This window comes from Sciurus carolinensis, chromosome 14 (genome assembly GCF_902686445.1).
Source record: "Sciurus carolinensis chromosome 14, mSciCar1.2, whole genome shotgun sequence".
NCBI lineage: Eukaryota > Metazoa > Chordata > Mammalia > Rodentia > Sciuridae > Sciurus > Sciurus carolinensis.
In genome coordinates, this window is record NC_062226.1 from 24,298,600 (window position 1) to 24,313,981 (window position 15,382).

At 37.0% G+C, this 15,382-nt stretch overlaps 1 protein-coding gene across 2 annotated transcripts in view; it reads left to right on the top strand.

The window, feature by feature from the left end:
• Tmem245 (transmembrane protein 245) overlaps window positions 1–15,382 on the top strand; it is an 85,983-nt gene that overhangs the window by 37,372 nt on the left and 33,229 nt on the right. For both annotated transcript variants that reach the window (XM_047524467.1, XM_047524468.1), the window contains 4 exons: window positions 576–658; window positions 4,383–4,473; window positions 11,260–11,358; window positions 13,337–13,468. In XM_047524467.1, the coding sequence (XP_047380423.1) occupies window positions 576–658; window positions 4,383–4,473; window positions 11,260–11,358; window positions 13,337–13,468 (405 nt within the window). The remainder of the gene's footprint in view (window positions 1–575; window positions 659–4,382; window positions 4,474–11,259; window positions 11,359–13,336; window positions 13,469–15,382) is intronic.

Consider the following 15,382-nt stretch of genomic DNA (forward strand, 5'->3'; position numbering starts at 1 on the left):
CAAGCACTCTACCACAGGAGCTATATTCTCCGGCCCCTGGTGTATTCCTTTTTTTCCCCCCTCGTTTCCTTGGTTATCAGGCAATACAAATTTAGAGGTACAGTTTTAGTTGGCTTTTTTGTATTCAAGAAATCTTAGTTGCTTATTTGCTTGTACATCTTACCCCAAAAATGTAATTCTGTTAACCCGTAGAGCATCGTATTGCCTATGTAGTTACACAAACATGATATATATTCACACACATATATATGAAAACTAAGTATGTTTATGTATATGTATTAAAATACATATTCTTGTATTTTTTCTTAAGTAAAGTACACACCTATTAATGCATTTTTTCTTAAGTAAATTGTTAAGCTTCCTGAAGAGGAAACTGTCATATATTTTTTATTTCTTAAAGTGTATGTCACAAGACATGTTGAGCAACTTTTCAGTGCACATCTATAAGTTAATTAAAACCAAGATCCATAATTATATGACTCTAAAAGCATTGCTCCAGTAATAAGAGTATAAAGTTAAATTTTAAATTAGTTTTATTAATTACTGAGATTCTTTTCTCTTTATCCATAATACAGGTGCATCAAGAGAGTGTACACATGATTGAAGTCACAAGTAATTTGATTAATGAAACCCTAGCAAATCACCCTGAGTGGGCAAAGTAAGAATATTGTTTTGGGGAAAAAAAATAGAGATGAATGACTCGTTTCAACATCTGTTTGCATGAAATGATCTTCGGTGATACAGCTATATTAGAAGATTAAAAAATAGGGTTTGCCTAGGCTTTGATAAATAATGTGATTTCTTTTTTTCAGAAGAATGGCACATAATACTAGGAAGAGGAGAGGGCAAGTACTTAAAATTTTAGGAGTAACTAAAATTTTTATGGTAACTGATCCTTTTTTTTGTTTTGAGATGGGATCTTGCTGTGTTGCCCAGGCTGGCCTTGAACTCTTGATCCTCCTGTTTCAACCTCCCTAGTAACTGGAATTATAGAATTGCCTCCAGGGATTATGCTCAGCTCCATACCTTATATTTGAATTGAGATTTATAATTTACAGCATATTTATAATTTCATCTCCCTGATGTCATTTGTTTGTATAGTGACTGAGGTAGATTGAAGAAATTATCCCCATTTCAGAGATGAGGGACCAGGATTATAGTTTAACAACTTGAGATAGTTATTCTCTAGTAGCAATTAGTACTTAGAACCAATGTGTCTATCCAGCTGAAGGGAGCCATCTTTATGTGTGTGGCTCCTCAACTCTATATAATTCTTGACATATTCCCATTTTGTAATATTTTTGGGGAGGGGTGGGCAAACTTTGACCCAGGTTTAAATCTAGCTGCATGTTTTTGTAAATAATTTTTTTATTTTTAGCAAAGCTCTGCTCATTCACTTACTTACTGCCTCTGGTTGTTTTGAGTCTTTGAAACATTCAGACTTGAGTAGTTGTGGCAGAGAGAGCCATATCTGCAGAGCCTAATGTATTTATTCTCTGACCCTGCCCAGACAAAGCTTACTGACTCCTACCTCAAGGATCTCTGTGTACTTGTTTAATTTAACTTGCATAAAAAGGATTTTAGGTCTTTGTGGGGAATGTTAACAGAGTTTTGCTGTTTACCTATTTTATACTTCATAATAATGGTATAACCTGCTCTTTTACCCTTTGTAGTCACTAATTAAGCTAGGAAATAATCTGCTGTTTTTAGGATTATCAATTGAGATTTATATTGATTGTATCCTTTGATTATGTTTCTTTATATAAAATCTGCTTAGGACATTACTTGAACTTGGTTTAAAATCACATTTGAATATTGTTAAAAGGATTTCTTTCGAAATGTATTTCCACTGACTTAACCATATTAGAGTATACCAAGTTACTTGTCCTCAGTTCTCATAAGTTAAAAATTGTGGCATATACATACACTGGAATATTATTTAGCATTAAATACAAATAACTAATAGTAAATATACCAACATGTAGTATAAACATGTTGAGTCAAAGACAAAAGACAGAAAAGAGACTATAGGGTATGATTTTATTTATGTAAACTTTCAGAAGCAAAGTGTTACCAGATTTCATTCTAGAATAGTCTTCCCATCTGCATTGTAGAAAAAAGGTTGAAGGGGTGTAAGACTTTAGTCCTTGAGACCAGATGAAACTCTTAGAGTAAAACCTGATAAGAGTTTGCAAAGCCCTGGACTGTGGACAGGTCTAGTGGGGGTGAGCAGGAGGGATAGAGTTGTACAATCTTAAGGGGATTTGTTGGTGGTATGATGATGGATTCACTAAGTCAGGAAATGGAAGAGTAGATTTGGTGGGGAAAATTTACCTGTTGAGTTTTGGAATCTATGGGAAGGATAAATGGAGGCATCCAGGAGGATAGGCAGGTATACAGTACAGGAGAGAAATCAAGGCTGAAATGAAGGAATTGGTAGTTGGTGTGAGTCTAGAATCAGATGAGAGGTCTGGGTTCAAGGTGGAGTGTATTAAGAAAGAAGGTGTGTGATGCACAGAGAGGACCCTGGATATGTGCCCTCTGGATTATCTCTGGTCTTCAAGACTGAACAGAAAACCATAGGCAGCAAAAGAGAATGAGAAAAAAGAGGAAAGCCAAGGGGAGAGAAAATTTTAAGAAAGTAGTAGTGGTAAGCAGATGTCAGATTGCTGCAGAAGGACTGGGGCGCATGCTCAGCATGAGAGTCATACTGAGTATGCATGAGTTTTGCGGTTCAGTCCTCAGTATTGCCCCCGCCCCCCCAAAAAAATGCTGCAGAGAAAGTAAGATAAGAGTGAGTCTGGATGTAGTGACCACAGATTAGTTCATTGAGTTGACAGAGCAAAACCTGATTAGATGACTTTGTGTTAAATTATGGGGAAGTGAGGAATTGCAGAAAGTAAGTGTAGACTTACTTGTGAAAGAGTAACTGGTGGTTGAGTGGGGGTGAAGAGCAAATTTTAAAAAATTAAGATGGAGGAATCTCATTTATTTGCTGAAGGGAAGAAATTGGTAGGGTAGAAGGAATTGAAAATATTAGGAGAGAGGGATAAGTCTGGGACATTTCTCTGACATTGGAGCATGAGATGAATCCATGGCCCAAACTGAGGAGAGCAGGTCAGAATAGGTATGAATATAATACTTTGAGTTTAATGGGATGATATGGGGAAAGTGGGAAATTGGGGGCAGTATGCCTTTGAGGTCAGAAGTGAGATCATCTGACCTTTGGTTCTTTTAACATAAAACATTTTGAAGTGGGAATGAGAAAAAGAGGAACCAACATGAACCGGCTATTAGGGTTTAGGAAAGAGCAACCTGATCCAGGCAAACCTCACAGGAGATGTTAGACCTTCTTCCAGGTGTTGTCCTCTAGGAGTAGTTTCAGTCTTCCATATAAAGGATTCCCTTTCTTTGGTAGTCATTCTTCTGTAATGGAAATAAACCCAACTTCTTTCATACTAGTTTTGAATTGTAATAACACCATCTCTATTGCTGTTTTGAAAGCACATATAGTCGGAATAGCCCTAGATCAGGTTATTGTAGACAGGCGTTTTATTTGGCTCAACTTTTGAAGTCACATGGAAATATGTATAGGGAGGTCCCATATACTCTTTATTCCACCTCCTCCAGTATTTTCATCTTCCATAACTATAGGACAGTAACAAAACCAGGAAATTTCCATAGGTGTAACATGTTGCCTTTGGACTTTACTGGTTTTACATGCACTGTGTGAGTGTGTTTTGCTCAGGAGTTCCTCACATCTTAAAAAGATCCTTAGTGGATAATAAATTGAAAATAATTATTTACTCTTAATTTTCTAAATTCTTTCTCAGTTCTTCACTTCCTTAGATCAGTGAGTCTCAATCTTTAGCATGCCTCAGAATTGCCTCCAGGGATTATAAAGGCATGAGTTGCTGGGCCTCAGCCCAGAGTTCCTCATTCAGTAGGTCCAGGGTTGGGCCCAAGCATTTTCATTTATCTAACAGGTTTCCAAGCAGTTCTGGTGCTGTTGTTTCATGGACCACACTTTGAGAACTTTGCTCTGGATGTTAAGTATTCAAGTGTCCTAGAACCCCTTCCCCTGGTGCTGAATTAGACAAATGACCCAGGTTATGTGTGGACAGAGAAACCAGGCAAAGTGGCATGAAAGGATGACTGGAAGGAAAGTGGGCCTAAATGCTAAGGAAAGATCAAAGGGAAATCGTGAGTGTTAGAGTTAGGCCAGTCAGGCTCAGACATCAAGGATCCCTGCTTGTGATGCACATCTGTGTGTTAATGACCAGTCAGCATTACTGTTTGCTAAAGTAACACATCAAATTCAAAGTGTGATTGGAATGGTACACTAAAAATATCCTTTTTTTTCATTTTTTATTTTAAATTAGTTGGCTTCCTGAGGCTCAGGTGGTCCAAAGAGCCCTGAATTCTGCAGCTAACAATGTCTATCAGTATGGACGAGAATGGATAACACACAAGGTAAGGAAAGAGCCTTTCTGTGACTTTCTCTTTTGCAGGGTCTCCATTGGTAGTGACTTCTTGCTTTGAGAAAGCATGGAGGTTCTGTTTGGAATCATTTCTATTTTTGAAATAAGCTTAAATCTACAGGCCAACAAGCAACATAAAATGAAATTAAACCTCTGGACCACCACCGAACAGTGCTAGTGTAGCCTCAACAGTCTGAGAGCCTGCTCATTTACCTTTTTTTGAGGTGGATCTGATTGTTATTGTGCTTTAGGACAATGATCACTAATCTTGGGTGGTCAAATAAGGAGAAAAAGGTATTAAGGCATATTACATCCTCTTATCTGCCTGTAATAGTGCTTGGCAGTTTCCAGTTAGTTTCATTTACTCTTTCCAAGAAAGCCGCAGGAGTCTGAATTATTTTGCTTGCTTTGCAGATGAGGAAACAACTAGGCTGAGAAGGTCCCAGAAGATCATGTAGGAAATCAGCTTCAGGTTAATGACCAGCTCCAAGTCCTTATTCTTTCTGCCATAGTGTGGTAGCAGTGTGCACCTGGAACTGGAGAAAGTTCTTTCATATGGCACTTGATATACACTTTGAAGGAAGGGCAGATCAAGGAAGAGTGTATTTTAGGAAGGGTTCTTATTGTGAGCAAAGAAGCAGAGACAGGAGTGTGCTTGAGGAGATGACCTTGACTGAGGGGAAGGATCTTTGTAACGGGGAGGGAAAGACACAGTTGTCACAGTTAAAGATTAGCCTTTCAGCATGGGCTTGGGATATCCTTTTTTCTTTCTTCCTATTGCCCATGGGAGTAAAGTCTTAATATACTGAAGTAATTAGGATCATATGGTGATTAACAAGGTTTGTTTCGGTAAAACTAGTGGCCAGAAAATTGTATCAGTATTTGATTCCTTGTTCAAAAGCAGATCTCCCCCCAAAATTATGGAAGCTATATTGTAAACTCTGTATGGTAATCTACCTAAGGATGGCATGAGTCTAGTTAAAAGTTGAGAGAAAGTTGTGTTTGTCTCTGATAACAATCAGTTGTCACATGCCCCTTCTTAAAAAAAAAAAAAAAATACATGTGTGTGTGTACATATAAGTGAAAGATAAAGTTGTGGATGCTTATATCAGAACTGTCATAGGAGTAAAATCCAGCCATTGCAGAAGGTTTTCGACTTTGTAGATCAGGTTATTTTGCTTAAATCATGGCATTTTATTTTTTATTAATATATTTGGGAGAAATTTATATTCTGGGATCCTTATCTTTCTGCAAAGAGTACAAAGTACAGGGAATTTTGGTAGCTGGAGAAATGCACCTTAGATTTTAAAGAAGTAGATCAAATTACTTAGAGAAAAATAGGTATGAAACCTTCTAAAATGAAGACAGCTGAAGAGGGAGGAGCATTGCTACAAAAATTATAAAATATGTGTGATCTTGATTTAAAAGAGGAATAATATCTAAAAACATTGAATGTCCATCGCCTCATGGCTGGATCAAAGGTAGTGAATGAATAAAATGGGCTATTTAACTGAATATAGGAATGAAGAAGGGACGAGTGTTACAACATAAAGAAATGTAAGATTCCATTTCCATGAAATGTCCAGACCAGGCAAATTTATAGCGACAGAAAATAGAATAATGATTCCAGTTCGGGAGGGCATTTGGGGAAGAGTGAGGTAGTAACTGTTAATGGGTATGGAGTTTGCTTTGGGATGTGAAAATGTTTTAAAATGATTTATGGTAATGGTTGCATAATGTGAATATACTGAAAACCATTGACTTGTAAGGCCTATGAAATGAAATAATTAAATGAAGTTATTTTTTAAAAAACCACAGATGTAACTTTCTAATGACCTAAGAGTCTTATCTAAGAATCATCACTAAGAAAAAACTGGTTTGTAAGAGCTAAAATCCAGACAGGACTGAAGCTAGGGGAAAATGTCGTGCCCAGAGAGTTTTTATAGGGTGTGTGTCCTATCTGTCTCCCCCACCCCTACCGCCTACTTTGTCAGCCTCATCTCCTGTGTCCCTTCCTGTTGTCTGGTCACACGTGGACCTCCCAGTTGACTTTCTTCACTCCACAGCTTTGCTTGAGCTGCCTTTCTGCTTTGTATGCCCTTTTAAAAAATTTGTACCTGGGACAGCAAGAGAATAAGTAATTTGTTTCCTTCGTCCCTCCTTCCATGATTAGAAATGAAGGTGCCAATCAGTCCATAAACATGCCAGCAGTAAATCAGAACTTCCCACCCTCCCAGGGATGACACTCCAGCGAGAGGAGACCATCATCAAGCATGCAAACAAATGAAAATTCAGGTGTTAATAAGTGCTGCATTATTGAGTAATGTGGTAGTGACTCAGGATGGTGCTTCAGCTAGTACCCCAGAGGTCTCTGAGAGGGCAACATTTCCATTAAGACTTCAATGATGAGAAGGCAGTTGGCAAAGGTCTAGGGAAAGATTGTGTCAAACATGGTAACAAGCTTGGTTGAAGGCCAGTGTGACTGGAATAGGGAATGAGGCAGTGAGGCAAGCCTAGGTCAGGACAAGAAGGTGGGGTGGAGGGGTTTTATTTTAGTTATAAATATAAGTAGTATGCATATTTAACATAGAGGGAGACATGACTTGATTTAGGATGTTGAAAGCTTATTTTGGCAGCTTTATGGAGAAGGGGGCAAGAAAAGGAGAAGGCATGGAGACCGGATAAAAGATTATTCTGATAGACCATGCGAGAGCTGTTAACAACTTGGACCAGGGTATGGAAATGTAAAATGGAAGAAATGGTCAGAGTTAGGACATATTATTTTGGTTGTGGTGAGAGGAATTTCTCATGGATTGGATATAGAATGTAAGGAAAGGAAGTATTGGTTTGTTCAACTAGAAGAAAGACTCTGATGAAAGAGATGTGGAGGTGGGTTTAGGTGTCAAGGGAGGATCAGTAATTAAATTTGAGGCATATTTAGTTTGAGCTACCTATTAAACACCTGGATAGGACTGCCGTGAAGGCAATTAGACATTCAGAACTGGAGCTCACGGAAGGAGATGGCAACTTGGGAATCATCAGATGGGGCTCCTGCCTGCTCTGTCACTGTGGGTGAATGCTGAGCCCCAAGGCCTGACCTGCCCAAACATCAGTTCCCAGCCTTGCTCGCTGGGGGTCCTCATGCTATAGGAATACTAATTAATTGAAAAGATTCATTCTGTGTCTTATGACTGCAAGAGTCTTAGGAAGTAGATGAAGATGAATGCTGTGTGTCATCTAATATTGAAGTTTTGAAGTCGGAAGACATTTGCTAAGTCAAATCACTTCAAGTGTGTTGAAGAAAGCCTGCATATATTATCCTCTAGACGTTTTGACAGAAGTAACCACACATTTATTTCAGGCAAGAATAATAGACGTTTATACCTTTTAAAGTGGATTCACCAGATATGCTTAAAAGATTCCTTTCCAAAGACTCTGAGATTAATGGGAACTTGACATATGTGAACTCTGCCCTTATAGATCTTTGAATCTGTTGGGGAAGTCAGACATTTAATTTATGTTATGTATGATCGATTTTGGCAAAGGGGAATAAATTATGCAAAGGAAAATAAAACAACAGAATAGATGATCTGGGTAAGTCAGAATATCATTTCTTTGGATTTGTTTTTCTTTTGAGTTTTGTGCTGATTTTTTAGTTTGTTAATAAATTGAAATTATTTTTGAATTAGAAAAAGTATTGAAATAAGAATTTTAAGAAATTATACATAATGTTCCTCTTATTGATACAGGCATAATCTACTCAATTCTTGTGTTAGATGGTTGATGAATGGACTTTGTTTGATTTTTGCCAGAAAATGATTTATTGAATCTAATGGTCACTGTGAAATTGGAATCAGGAAAATACAAAAGGTGGAAAAAAAAAAATATTAGATGGCCCATGGGATTTGATAAAGTGGCCTCTATTTGTTTGCAAGGGCTGATATAACAAAGTGCCACAGACTGGGTGCCTTAAACAATGGAAATTTATTTTCTCATATTTCCAGAGGCTAAGTGAGAGTCAAGTGTAGGCAGGGTTGTTTTTTCCTGAGGCTTCTCTCCTTTGGCCTCTAGGAGGTCTTCTTCCTGTTTCTTCATGTAATTTTCCCCTGTGTGTCTATGTCCCAATCTTCTCCTATAAGTATACCAGTTATATTGAATTAGGACCTATGCTAATGACTTCATTTCAACTTAATTACCTCTTGAAAGTCTCTTGTCTCCCAATGCAGTCACATTCTGAGGAATTGGTGTTTAGGACTCGGCATGTTAATTTTGGCATGGACACGGTAAAACTTATAACATGGCCTACATAGAAAGGGTAGATAGAAGAGCCACAGGTAGACCTTCTGGAGGTCAGAGGAGGAGCCAGTGGACTGAGGCATAGTCCGGAGGTGGAAGGAAAGCAACCTGTGTAGCACAGAAGCCCAGAGAAGAAGATGTATCAATAAAGACCCTGTTAGCTCTGGCAAATGCTGAGATTTCAAGCAAGATGAATACAGAGAATTGCCCCTTGACTTTATCATTCCCATTTTAGACATGAGGATGTTTGCCACCTTGAGTGATTTTCTGATGGCTTTTAATGCTTTCTTGCCTTTCATATACAAAGAGCTTGTCCTGTACTATCAACAATATGTGCCCTTCATTCATTCTTCTGATAGCAATGTTAAATCCATTGTACTCTGTGTTCTGTAGCCCAGTCTTCCTTGTGACTTGCAGTATGTATTGAAATGCTGCATGACAGTGTTCTGCTATGGTTGATATCACCAGGATTTTGGAAAGAATGTTTTATATATCATGTTTGTAATTTTATGCCATTCTGTCCTTTAATAGTTGTGGTATTTAACTGTTGTGCTGGGAATGCGACTTAGGAGATGCCAGCTTAAAATAGTGCTTAACTATGTAAAAGGCCACTGTGTGTGGACAACATAGACCCACGCCAACTAACAATTTTAGACTTTTTCTGGTGAGGAGAGATCTTAGAGGCTGATGGAAGAATTGGTAGGAAGTTAGTGAGTGTCTGACAGTCATGATATATACAAGACTAATTTAAAGTAACTAAAGGAAATTAGATTTTGGGCATTTGTGGATTTTAGTCATTTTATCATTTGCTCTAGGAGGTGTTCTTTGTTCATAGGTTATATATACTGTAGTTGAAAGAACATTAGAGAGTTTTTATCCAGACTGTCATTTACCTTTGTTTCTCTCTCTCTCTCTCTCTCTCTCTTTCTCTCTCTCTCTCTTTCTCTCGGTGCTGGGCATTGAACTCTAGGCAGACCCTCTACCACTTGGCTACTCTCCCAGCTCATTAAGACCATTTTCTAACTCCTGGGGTTGTTGTAAAGATCATGTAATGTAGGTGAAAATACATTTGTAAATTTAAAAGCTTGGTACAGATAGATGGTTTTTATTATATAGTTAGTGTCTGGTTTATTAATAAATCAGTTCAATATAAAGGTATATATTTACATCAGCTATGTCTAATAACTGGTACAAATAACTGTAAGACCAACATCAAATGGACCAAAGGTGAATTAATATGCAGTGTAAACAGAATGGAAAAATGATCACTGTCATCACTAAAAAAAGTATAAATAATGAGTTACCATTTTACACCCACTAAATTATCTGAAAGTTTTCAGTTAAGTCCACAGACTTTGGGAAAATTGTTAATGTCTCTATAGTGTCAGAAAGTATTAATTGACACAATCTTTTGGAAGATAGCAATGCATAGTCAGAGCCATTATTTTCTTTGATTCCTGTTCATTTATCTTACTATTAGTGATAAGAAAAAATAGCTATATTTTTATTATTATTTTATATTTTATTTATATTTTTATTATATTAAAAGTCATTATGATTTTGAAAATTGGGAATCATCTATATAATCTATGAGTGGGTGATGATTAATATTAGAATTTAATGGAGTAATATGAAAACATTAGAGATGATAAATGTCAGATGAAATGCTTGTGATGCAAAAGAGAACAGATTTATGAGAATAGTCTGTAAATAGGCAGAAAATTGCAGAGGAAAAGGAAAAATGCAAACGGTTATATTAAGGAAAAGGAATTACAAATCAGTGTTTCAAATTGTCTTTAATAGTGTGATATGGTTTTAGTCTGATCAGTCATAATTCTCTGAGACCTGATATCTCTCAATAAACAAACTAAGGGAAGGATTTGTGTTTATTGTTAAGGCCATAAAATTTCACTTAAATTTCTGTGATAATTCTGTTTTTTTTTTTTTTTTTTATTGTTGTTGTTGTTTGTGGTGCTGGGGATTGAACCCAGGGCCTTGTGCTTGCAAGTCAAACACTCTACCAACTGAGCTATATCCCCAGCCTGATAATTCTTAATAATGTAGTATGATACATTATATATAGTATATGCAGTGATACGTTATATATGTGAAAGGTTGTGTATATATTGTAACATGATACATATGCACTGGGGTCACAGGATGAAGATTTTTCTCTGGGTAGGTGAGCTCAGAGAGGTCAGTAAGATGACTTCATTTGTTTCATTTTCTTATTACGTGAAGTCTCTCTTAGAGATGTGGGAATATAGGAAAGAAAAAAGAAGCAAAAAGGTGAGAGAGGAAAGGGAATTTACTGGAAACATTGAGAAATAGAACTTAAGAAAACAACATAATGTAACTAGCATTAACTAAATAGTCTGGAACATTTTAGTTTGGTTTGGACAAATGAAGACCCAGCATGTATTAATCTTGCTGACTAGTCACCTGAATTATTAAACCAGGTTATATCTGTATTTTTTTCTAGCTTCATAAAATTTTAGGAGATAAGATGAATAATACAGCTGTAATTGAGAAGCAAGTACTAGAACTTTGGGACAGACTGTATCATTCTTGGTTTGTAAAGGTAAGTTATCTTAGCAAAATATTTTCATTGTAAACGAATGTCCTTTTACTTTATACACTCATTGACTAGACAGGATTGTATTCACATTGGAATTTCATTTATTGAAATTTTTAAATAGCAGGATCTTAAGCCTCAGGTCACTAAAAGTCATCTGTGTTGATGGTTCGTCTCGGTGGCAGAACCTGTTAACCTGGGTTTTCTGGTGTATCATCCTCTGCCTATTGTTGTGGACGACATCTTGTCTCTCAGACTAGCTCTGTGCAGTGGACATGTAATACAAGCCACATGTTTGCTTTCTTTTGGTGCTAGGTGTTGTACCCAGGGTCTCATGAATGTTAAGCATGTGCTCTTCTACTGAGTTGTGTCCCCAGCCCCGGCAAGCCATGAATGTGATGTTAATTTTTCTAGTAGTTACAGTAAATAACTGAAACAGATGAAATTAATTTTAATAATATATTTTACTTAACTCAATATATACCTAGATACTGTATTTCAATATGTAATCAACAGAAAACATTTTTATGAGATATTTTATATTCTTTTTTTTAATGCTAATCTTTTGAAATTTAGTGGTCACTTTATACCAATAACATCTATTTTTGGGCTAGCTACATTTTAAGCTCTCAGTAACCACATGTGGCTACTTGATCCTGTTGTTGAACAGTACAGTTCTAGACATTTAAAAACTTTTCTCTGAAGAAGTGGAAATAGGACTAAAAGTTAAGAGACCTTTACTTTAAATCAATCTTGTGTATTGCTTATGTTTATGTACTTTGACTTCAGAATTTGTGATGGAAAATAATGCAGTTTTTCATCAAGTATAAAAATGATGGATTAGAAAGCGGCTGTTCTGCTGAGCCGTGCTCTGCACCAGGTCCAGTGGCTGTCAGGAGCTGAGCTCTGTGTACCATGGGGCAGAGCTGTTCATTTTTTCCCCAGGGTTGATGTAAGGAGAGGAGGAGCAGCTGTAAATCTCTTAACTTGGGGTGGAAGCAAGGAGGACTGACTTTAAATTTTAATTTGTGACCTAGTGACCTGTTTTGAATGTATTCTCTTGTCCTTGGATGAGTTGAGGGAATATAGTAATGGTTTTCTTAACTTCAAAGAGTGGGAGTTAAAACAAATAAGATAACATTAGATAGAATATCATATATTTGATTCCAATTGCCAAAGAACTAGGTGATCAGAAAGGTCATATCTATTCTGCATTGTGTAATGGATATTTTATCTCTATTTCATTTGCAAAAATGGGAGAATGGAAGCACATGCAAAATATTAAGAGCTTCACCCTGAATTTTAACCTCACTCTGTTTATTCACTTTTCTTTCAGATTTAATTAAGGCGGCATCCTTGCAAATGTAGTTCTCTTCCTGATAATTACATTTTCCCCCTTATCCTTGGTTCTTAGTTACAGTCACTTTGCTCCTCCTTTTGTCTTGTATGGAAGATTTTTTTTTCCTCTTTCTTCTTTTTTGAGATTACTCTTCACGTTGCCCAGGCTGACCTCAAGCTCCTGGGCTCAGGCTGTGCTCCTGCCTCATCTGGGATAGCAGGGATATAGGCACATACTACTGTGCTGGCTTTTGTATGGAAAGTTAATAAAGGAGATGAGGAAGGAGGAATAACGCAGGTGGAAGACCAAGAAAAAGGTGGAGGAACTGAGAAGAAAGAAGAAAAAGGTGAAAGAGTAACGTGTTAGTATTCTGTTGTATATATTGAGAAAAGTGTTTCAAAGCTATATTTAGGAAGGAAGTACTTGAGCCAGGCTTAGACACAGTACCTAAACTGTAAGTGGAAAAATGTTGTATTTCATCTTTTTAGGTGGTGTTTTTACTTGATTTCTTAAGTAATATAAAGATTTTTCACCTTTAAGTACTTACTGAGGTACATAGTGGACCTAAAGCAGAATGGGACATTTGTACTTTTTACTCTGTAGGTTAAAATGGAAGTTTCATGTCTGAACTGTTTTATCTCATAGAATGTAACACATTCTGGAAGACATAAAGGACATAAGATGCATGTAAGTCGTCAGAACAGCTGGCTGGGAGACATTCTGGACTGGCAGGATATTGCCTCCTTTGTTCATGAGAACATTGAGACATTTCTTTCGGTAAGCTGTAGTATTTATAGTTATGGTGGACTTATAAATAAAAACAGAAACTCTAATTCCAGGTTTTCTTTACACTCTTTGAAACTTTCAGTTAGTCTGCGTTTAATGCCATGACATTTATAGACTGGAGAACTCTTAATGCACTAGGAAGATAGCCAAAAGCAGTTGTCTTCAGGTGTGCGTCCCTGGCACTTGCCCTGTTAAAACGTACCCAAGAGGAGCTGAATCCTGAAGCATGTGGGTGATACTATGGGCTCCCATATTCTCAGGAATCCTCATCGTACAGCTTGACCGGAATGTCTTCAGCTGGACCGCTAGAGAGAGAGATCTGCTTTTCTGATGGGCAAAGCCCTTGACATATAGAAATATGGCTCAGTACATTAAAGGGACTGAATATGTGAAGGCTTAGCTTGTTATCTTCCCCCTACTTTTCTGCCATGCACTGTCCACTTCTGCAATCTTGTAGCATTGCTGAGTCTTCTACTCTGCATCATTCTGGAGTAGACTTTGTGAGGTGTCTTGGCATGTGGCTCTTCACAGAGATGAGAATGTTCCTGTGAATGGACTTGTGATTTTCAATAAAGTTACAAAAGTTGAGGTTTGTCATGTTAACTTTTTAAAAATCCAAGTTTTATCTAAGTAATACATGACCATAGCTGAAAAGTCAGTGCTTTAAGATTTTTATTAAAAAGAAATAGTGCCTTGCTCTTTGTTTCCCAGTGACAGTCTCCAGGAATTACTGTCTGTTCCAGAAGCAGCTTTCCCTGGGTGTTCACCTCTGGATCTCTAAAATGCTTACATTGCCCTTTCTTGTTTTTGCCATTTTAGGTATTATCTTTTGGCTTCCAAATATGGAAGATGAAGGTAAAGATGTGACTTCTTCAAGTCCTTCAGTGCCTTCTAATATTTCCCATGTGATTTTCTACAACTCCTGCTGCTCCCTCTACCTGCACTCAGTCTCTTTCCTTCCTCACACTCCTCCCAGATAGCTGTAATAGTTTGCATTGAATCCTGAAATTCATGTCCTTCAGTTTTTGTTTTATAGGTTTTTTTTGTGTTTGTTTGTTTAAGGGACAGAGACTCATTGTATTGCCCAGACTGGGCCTCAAGCTTCTGGGCTCCAACCATTCTCCTGTCTTAGTCTCCTGGGTAGCTGGGATTACAGGTGTGAGATACCTCTCCAGGCTATTTTATGTTTTTGTTAATCCCTGCCCTGTGTTTTCTGTAGTCCAGGGATTCTCAAACTTTTTTGATCTAAAGATTCCAAAGTGTATGTATCTCTTTATTAAATAACAAATTAAATTACATGTTAATATATACAGTACGCTTTTAGATTGTGAAAAATACTATTTTCTGAAATTGAAAATAAAAAGATGTACTGGGAAGAGTGGCTTACTTTTAATTTTGCAAATCTGTTTAACATCTGCATTCTCATATCTACTCTGCCTTCAGTCTATCGGGATGTTTGGTTGAAGTGTATGAAGATCATCCAGTCCCATACAGGTATCTAGATAGCAAAGAGAGGAATCTTTTAACAGCTGTTTATTGTGGCTATTCTTCTTTGATGCTGCATCAAAATTCATTTAACCTTTGAAAGGTTAGTTGCAGGGTGAAATTTAAAATCCTATCAGTGATCTTTTTGTACTCTTGGGTATTAAAGTCTTTTGGTTCATCTTAGTTAGGAATATTTCTTTCACCCTGGCATGCTTTTGTAGCATACACTGCTCATTTGGAATATCAATTCACTGGTATCTATACATCTTCAAAATATTGATATGCTTTGTTAAGTAGTATTAGAAAATCATCTTCTTCAGCTGTCAAGGCCACCAACACCTGACAGAAATATACAAAATTAAACTTTTTTTTCTCAAAAGTTCAAATTTTATTGTTGACTACAAACATTGGGTGATTTCT